The sequence below is a fragment of the Heterodontus francisci genome, chromosome 39, assembly GCF_036365525.1.
Source record: "Heterodontus francisci isolate sHetFra1 chromosome 39, sHetFra1.hap1, whole genome shotgun sequence".
NCBI classification, from domain to species: Eukaryota; Metazoa; Chordata; class Chondrichthyes; order Heterodontiformes; family Heterodontidae; genus Heterodontus; species Heterodontus francisci.
The window spans coordinates 40134162-40142115 of record NC_090409.1 but is presented as its reverse complement, the minus strand read 5'-3'; the positions used below and the strand labels follow the sequence as shown (position 1 = coordinate 40142115).

The window sequence follows — 7954 nt, the reverse complement described above, 5'->3', positions numbered from 1 at the left end:
AATTTTCCCCCTTCCAGTATTTCTCCAATTCCCCCTTTTGAAAGTTACTATTGAATCTGCTTCCACCGCCCTTTCAGGCAGCGCGTTCCAGATCACAACAACTCACTGCGTCAAAAAAATTCTCCTCTTCTCCCCCCCTCTGGTTCTTTTACCCATTATCCTCAATCTGTGTCCCTCTGGTTACCGACCCTCCCGCCACTGGGAACAGTTTCTCCTCATTTACTCCCATCGAAACCCCCTCATGATTTTGAACGCCTCGATTAAATCTCCCCCCTTAACCTTCTCTGCTCTAAGGAGAACAATCCCAGCTTCTCCCAGTCTCTCCACATTCACTGAAGTCCCTCATCCCCGGGACCATTCCAGTAAATCTCCCTCCGCACCCTCTCCGAGGAGTCGACACCCGTCCGAAAGTGTGTGGCGACCGGAATCGGAAACAATTCTCCAGCTGGGGACTGAACGGTCATTTGTAAAGTGTTCAGCGATCAGATCATTGAGCCAAAAAGGAACACGGTCGTAGTTGAAAGAATCAGTCACTTACCGTAGACTCTGAGCGAGATATTCCTGCTGGCTGACTGCTCGTTCAAAGCAGACAAGGTCACTGCGTAATTCCTGCTGTCAGACAGGGTGCTCTGGAGGATGACCATCGAAGCCGAGCTGGTGTTTACGGTAATCCTGCCCAAGAATTCCGAGGACACTTTCACCGATCCGTTCTGACCCACGTCCCAGCTGGCGAATGTCGCACCCAGAGCCCAGGCAACGTGTGGCGGACTGCTGCTCGTGAACTCCACTGACAGCGTCGCGTTCTTTCCCGCGATGACCCTCACTGGGCTGCTGGCCTGGATCTCGATGCTCTCCGTCAGGGCTGCGGAGAAAGGCGAAAGGTGAAAGGTCGCCAGCTGCAGGTTGGGCTTTGGGTGCTGAGGGAGCGTCGCACTGTCAGAGGGTCAGTACTGAGGGAGCGCCGCACTGTCTGAGGGTCAGTACTGAGGGAGTGCCGCACTGTCTGAGGGTCAGTACTGAGGGAGTGCCGCACTGTCGGAGGGTCAGTACTGAGGGAGCGCCGCACTGTCTGAGGGTCAGTACTGAGGGAGTGCCGCACTGTCTGAGGGTCAGTACTGAGGGAGTGCCGCACTGTCGGAGGGTCAGTACTGAGGGAGCGCCGCACTGTCTGAGGGTCAGTACTGAGGGAGTGCAGCACTGTCGGAGGGTCAGTACTGAGGGAGTGCTGCACTGTCGGAGGATCAGTACTGAGGGAGTGCCGCACTGTTGGAGGGTCAGTACTGAGGGAGTGCAGCACTGTCGGAGGGTCAGTACTGAGGGAGTGCAGCACTGTCGGAGGGTCAGTACTGAGGGAGTGCTGCACTGTCGGAGGGTCAGTACTGAGGGAGTGCTGCACTGTCGGAGGGTCAGTACTGAGGGAGTGCTGCACTGTCAGAGGGTCAGTACCGAGGGAGTGCTGCACTGTCGGAGGGTCAGTACTGAGGGAGTGCTGCACTGTCGGAGGGTCAGTACTGAGGGAGTGCAGCACTGTCGGAGGGTCAGTACTGAGGGAGTGCTGCACTGTCGGAGGGTCAGTACTGAGGGAGTGCTGCACTGTCGGAGGGTCAGTACTGAGGGAGTGCTGCACTGTCAGAGGGTCAGTACCGAGGGAGTGCTGCACTGTCGGAGGGTCAGTACTGAGGGAGTGCTGCACTGTCGGAGGGTCAGTACTGAGGGAGTGCTGCACTGTCAGAGGTGCCGTCTTTCAGATGAGACATTAAACCGAGGCCCCCATCTGCCCTCTCTGGTGGGTGTAAAAGATCCCACGGCCACTATTTGGAAGAAGAGCGGGGGGGGTGGGGGGGGAGTTCTCCCCGGTTTCCTGGGGACAATATTTACCCCTCAGCCAACATTACTGAAAAAATGATGATCTGGGTCATTATCACATTGCTGTTTGTGGGATCTTGCTGTGCGCAAATTGGCATTTCCTACATTTTTAAAATGAATTCATGGGATGTGGGCGTCACTGGCCAGGCCAGCATTTATTGTCCATCCCTAATTGCCCTTGAGAAGGTGGTGGTGAGCTGCCTTCTTGAACCGCTGCAGTCCATGTGGGGTAGGTACACCCACAGTGCTGTTAGGGAGGGAGTTCCAGGATTTTGACCCAGCGACAGTGAAGGAACATACAACCCTCCAAATTAGGAGCACAGGTAGGCCATTCGGCCCCTCGAGCCTGCGCCACCATTCAATAAGACCATGGCTGATCTGTTTGTGTCTCGAATTCCACATTCCCATCTACCCTCGATAATCTTTGATTCCCTCGCCTAACAAGAATCTATCTACCTCCGCCTTAAAAATATTCAATGACTCCGCCTCCACCAGCTTCTGAGGCAGAGAATTTCCAAAATTGCACAACCCTCTGAGAGAAAAAAATTCTCATCTCTGCCTTAAAAGGGCAACACCTAATTTTAAAACAGTGCCCTCCTAGTTCTGGACTCACCCACAAGAGGAAACATCCTGTCCACATCCACCTTGTCAAGACCGTTCAGGATCTTATAAACTTCAATCAAGTCTCCCCTCACTCTTCTAAACTCCAGTAAAAACAAGCCAGTCTGTCCAACCTTTCCTCATAAGACAACCCACTCATTCCAGTTATCAATCTAATAAACCTCCTCTGAACCGCCTCCAACGCATTCACATCCTTCCTTAAATAAGAAGACCAAAACTGCGCACAGTACTCCAGATGTGGTCTCACCAATGCCCAGTAAAACTGAAGCATAACCTCCTTACTTTTATTTTCAATTCCTCTCGTAATAAAGGATAGCATTCCATTAGCCTTCTTTATTACTTGCTGTACCTGCGTACTAACTTTTTGTGACTCTTGCACTGGAACACCTCGATCCCTCTGCATCCCGGAATTCTGCAGTCGTTATCCGTTTAAGTAATACTCTGCTTTTTTATTCTTCCTGCCGAAGTGAACAACTTCACATCTTCTCACATTATACTCCAGATTTTTGCCCACTCACTCAACCTATCTATATCAGTCCGCAACCTCCTTACGTCCTCTCCACAACATACTTTCCTACCTATCTTTGTGTCGTCTGTAAATTTAGCTTCCATGTCATTGCTTCCCTCGTCACACCCTGCCAATCAGAAAAGGACCCATTTATGCATACTCTATTCTCTGCCAGCCAGCCAATTTTCTATCCATGCTAATATGTTACCCCCTGCACCGTGAGCTCCTACTTTGCATAATAACCTTTTACATGGCACCTTGTCAAATGCCTTCTGGAAATCCAAGGACAGTACGTCAACGGGCTCCCCTGTATCTGCAACTGCGACCACACATCAAAAAACATCCTTCATTGGCTGTGAGGCGTTTTGGGATGTTGTGAGGTGGCGACAGGCGCTAGAGAAATGTAACGTCTCCCTTTTTATCGTTCTGATTCTGATTTGGGAATGCAGTCTTTGAGAAATGCCGAGCCAGGATACAACGTGGGAATTGAGTGTGATGTTTCAGCGCCAGACTCAAACACAGGGGCGACTGACATTCGATAGTGGCTGGGAACTTATTAAAAATTCGGACAGAACGGCTTCGCTGTCAGGAGCAGGGAGCTATCCCTACCCACCTTCCCCCCTCCCCCCCCCCCCCCGCCACATCCCAATTCCCTGTGTCACACGGGACACAGGAATGTTGCTCCACATGTACAGCATTCCGACTGAGATCGGTACAGGCACGGTCAGCGTGAAGTAAACCGGATTGACAGCCGGGAGAGGTCTCCCTCTCTCTGCTTCTCGGAGTGAAGTCATTAAAACAGGAGCCACTCCCTACCGTCGCCTGAGAGTCTTAGTGCAACAACAGCACGCAGGTGCTCCTTACCTACGAGCAGAGCAGCCCAGGTGAGCAGAGCTGCTCCCGTCTGCCTGCTCCAGTTGTCCGGTCGCATCCTGGCGTCAGCTTCAGGCCAGACGTCTGAGCGGTTTCTCCCCTTGCTCCCCGCTCAGCCCCCTGACAGTTTACCTGGGTGGCTCCTCTCACAGGGCAGGTTATTACTGATCTACCAGAGGCTGCTATACAGGTGCAGCGAGGCTCCCCGCCCTGTACTCTGTTGACACCCACTCTTACTCCGGTTTCAACCTTTGACATCGCAGACAATGAGGAACTGGGCGTGACTCAGCGAGCTGACCTGAGTGGACCTGCTGAGGGCAAAGAGAAACAGGAGGACGAAACTAAACACACAGGCACGCACTCAAACTCACACGCACACACACACACACTCACTCTCACTATTGCACAGACGATCTCTCTCACACAGACTCTCATGCACATGTATGCACGCATACACACACACTAATAAACACAAACATTTGCAACAACAATAACATGCTTGTATATAGTGCCTTTAATGCAGTCAAACACCCCCAGGGTGCTTCACAGGAGGGTAAATCAAACACAATTTGACCCTGAGCCTCATGAGGAGATATTAGGGACCGGCGACCAAAAGCTCAGTCAGAGAGGTCGGTTTTTTTAAGGAGTCTTTTAGGAGGAGAGAGAGAGAGAGAGAGGGGGAGAGGTTTAGGGAGGGAATTCCAGAGCTTAGGGCCCCCAGGCAGCTGAAGGCACGGCCGCCAATGGTGGAGCGATGGGAATCGGGGGATGGGAGAGAGGACGGAATTGGAGGGAGCGCAGAGATCTCGGAGGGTTGTAGGGGCTGGAGGAGGTTACAGAGATAGGGAGGGATGTCGGGGCTGGAGGAGGTTACAGAGATAGGGAGGGATGTCGGGGCTGGAGGAGGTTACAGAGATAGGGAGGGATGTCGGGGCTGGAGGAGGTTACAGAGATAGGGAGAGGACGAGCCCATGATTTGCGTCTCCTTCACCAGTTCAAAATTCACCCTTCTTGTCCAGTCGAAACCTGTTCAGTGACAATCTCACTCCTCCCTCCCTGTTATTGTTCGGTTTATACCTCACCATGGCAACACTGCCTTGTTTTAGAATGTGGTCACGCGGTCGGAAAAAAGGACTAGAAGGACTGCATTTACGGTAACACCTTTCCCTACCCCAGGAAGTCGCACACCTCAAGAGCCCACCAAGCAGTGGTCTGTGCTGAAAAGGTTGCTGCGGTCAACAGGGCTGGGAGACCCAGCCCCGGATGTGGTTATTGCTGCAGTCTGAAACTCTCAGTTCCAAACTGCACATTAATCAAAACAGTTTGCTGTGACACTTGCCAGTGGTTAAGACACCGGGGGTTTCCCCCGTGCGGGTTGCAACTCCACTCACAGTGAATTGGAGTCTTCTTTCCTGAATGGGGAGAGGTTGGGAAGTGTCGACGCCCCTGTTCACGAGTCACTGAAAGCTTGACATGTCGGTGCGGCAAGCAATTCGGAAGGCAAATTGGTGCGTTAGCCCTTCGTGGCAAGGGGTTCCGAGCACAGGAGGCTTGCTGAAATTGCATGGAGTCTCGACGGGAAGCCAACTGGAGTATTGTGTACAGTTTCCTCGTCTGAGGGAAGGATCTATTTGCCGTACAGGGAGTGCAATGGAGGTTAACCAGACCTATCCCGGGGATTGTCTCATGAGGAGAGCTTGGGGAAACTGGGCCTGTATTCTCTAGCGTTTCAAAAGAACGAGAGGTGATCTCATTGAAACTTACAAAATTCTTACAGGGCGTGACGGGGTGGATGTTTCCACCCTGGCTGGCGAGTCTAGAACCAGGCGACAGGGTCTCCGGATAAGGGGTCGGCCATTGGGGACTGAGATGAGGAGGAATTTCTTCACTCAGAGGGTTGGGAATATTAGGAATTCTCTACCCCAAAGAGGGCTTTGGAAGCTCAATCGTTGAGCATGCTCAAGACAGATTTGTAGATATTAAAGAGATCAAGGGATATGGGGATAGTGTGGGGAAATGGCGTTGAGGTAGAAGATCAGCTGTGATCCAGTTGAATGACGGGAGAGGCTCGAGGGGCTGAATGGCCTCCTCCCCGCTCCGATGTTGCAATGCTCACACTCCAAGAGACCCGGAGCAGTATCTCACAACTGGTTTGTCTAGTTCCTCTCCTTCACATAACTAAGCACACAGAAAGATAGAAAACAAGAGACTTCAGTCGAACAGTGCTGTGCAGAGGGAGGCCGTTCGGGCCACCAAGCCGGTGCTAGCTCTTTCGAACAGCAAGCCGATTGGACCACCCCCGTTCCCCATAACCCCCGGTCGCTCTTTCCTCCTTCCGCGCATTCACCCCCCCCGTGGAAATCCACCAGAGAATCTGCCGATTCGCGCACAGCAAGCTCCCGCGGAGAGACGAAACCTCTTCAGCCGCGCGGTGGAGGAATAAATATTGGTGCCCGGGTGGGGTGGAGAGAACCTCGGGTTCGACGCCTCCTCCCGCAAAGGCCATTTCACCGAGACGGGCGGCCCCAGCCGTCGGTGGGATCCTGCTGTGTGCAAACCCGTTGCCGCCTTCCCAACGTAGCAGCCGAGGGAGGGGGCTGCGAGGTGAGTGGACGCAATGAGGCCTGGTTGTCCGCACAGCCTCAATGGGAAAAAGGTCACAATTTAGGGGCATACCCACCTTAACTCCCTCCCTCCCTCGGACGTGTAAAAAACCTCTTGGGCTGTTGGCAGCAATGTTGAAGTGGAAAATACATTTGGGTAAAATTTGCATTGGGAGTGGAGTGAAAACTCGGAGAGAGCCATCTACTGTATTTAACTGACTGATAATCCACATTACCAACTGGCACATGAGAACAGGCACTTTAATGCAGCTTCGCAGGTGTTGGAATAATGTTTATTTCTGCAGAGTGAACCCTCTACGGGTGAGAATTAAAGATGTCTCCCAAACACTGCCGGGAGTAACACAGAAGGCGGATAAAGAAATTGAGAGTTTTTCATCGTCCTTTAGGTTTTATTTATAGACAGACAGAATTGAAAAGCCGAGAAGTTGTGTTAAACTCGTATTGAACCCACATCCCTTGGTTGGACCACACTCGGAGCGCTGTGCACAGTTCCGGTCTCCACATCCCTTGGTTAGACCACACTTGGAGCGCTGTGCACAGTTCCGGTCTCCATCTACCTTGGTTCGACCACACTCGGAGTGCTGTGCACAGTTCCGGTCTCCATATACCTTGGCTAGACCACACTCGGAACACTGTACACAGTTCCGGTCTCCATATACCTTGGTTAGACCACACTCGGAGCACTGTGCACAGTTCCAGTCTCCATATACCTTGGTTAGACCACACTCGGAGCTCTGTGCACAGTTCCAGTCTCCATATACCTTGGTTAGACCACACTCGGAGCTCTGTGCACAGTTCCAGTCTCCATATACCTTGGTTAGACCACACTCGGAGCACTGTGCACAGTTCCAGTCTCCATATACCTTGGTTAGACCACACTCGGAGCTCTGTGCACAGTTCCAGTCTCCATATACCTTGGTTAGACCACACTCGGAGCACTGTGCACAGTTCCAGTCTCCATATACCTTGGTTAGACCACACTCGGAGCACTGTGCACAGTTCCAGTCTCCATATACCTTGGTTAGACCACACTCAGAGCACTGTGCACAGTTCCGGTCCCCTTATTACGCAGAGGATATAGGGACACTGGAGAAGGTGGAAAAAAGATTTACAAGGATGATCCCAGAACTAAGAGGTTACAACTATCAGGAAAGACTGAACAATCTGGGGCTCTTTTCTCTGGAAAAGAGAAGGCTGAGGGGTGACCTGATTGAGGTCTTTAAAATGATGAAGGGGGTTTCGATCGGGTAGACGTAGAAAAGATGTTTCCACTTGTGGGGGGGGGGAGAGACCAGAACTCGGGGCCATCAATATAAGACAGTCACTAATAAATCCAATGGGGAATTCCGGAGAAACCTCTTTCCCCAGAGAGTGGTGAGAATGTGGAACTCGCTCCCACAGGGAGTGGTTGAGGTGAACAGTATCGATGTATTTAAGGGGGAAGCTGGATAAACACATGAGG

At 52.0% G+C, this 7954-nt stretch overlaps 1 protein-coding gene across 1 annotated transcript in view; it reads right to left on the bottom strand.

Annotated features, from left to right (window-relative positions):
* The window catches only part of vsig10l (V-set and immunoglobulin domain containing 10 like), a 27237-nt gene extending 22137 nt beyond the window's left edge, over nucleotides 1-5100 (bottom strand). The window contains exons 1-3 of the mRNA XM_068018385.1: nucleotides 5040-5100; nucleotides 3860-4176; nucleotides 539-862 (exon numbers count right to left, since the gene is read on the bottom strand). Coding sequence (XP_067874486.1) covers nucleotides 539-862; nucleotides 3860-3926 — 391 coding nt within the window. The 5' untranslated portion in view covers nucleotides 3927-4176; nucleotides 5040-5100. The remainder of the gene's footprint in view (nucleotides 1-538; nucleotides 863-3859; nucleotides 4177-5039) is intronic.
* Nucleotides 5101-7954: the final 2854 nt, after the last annotated feature.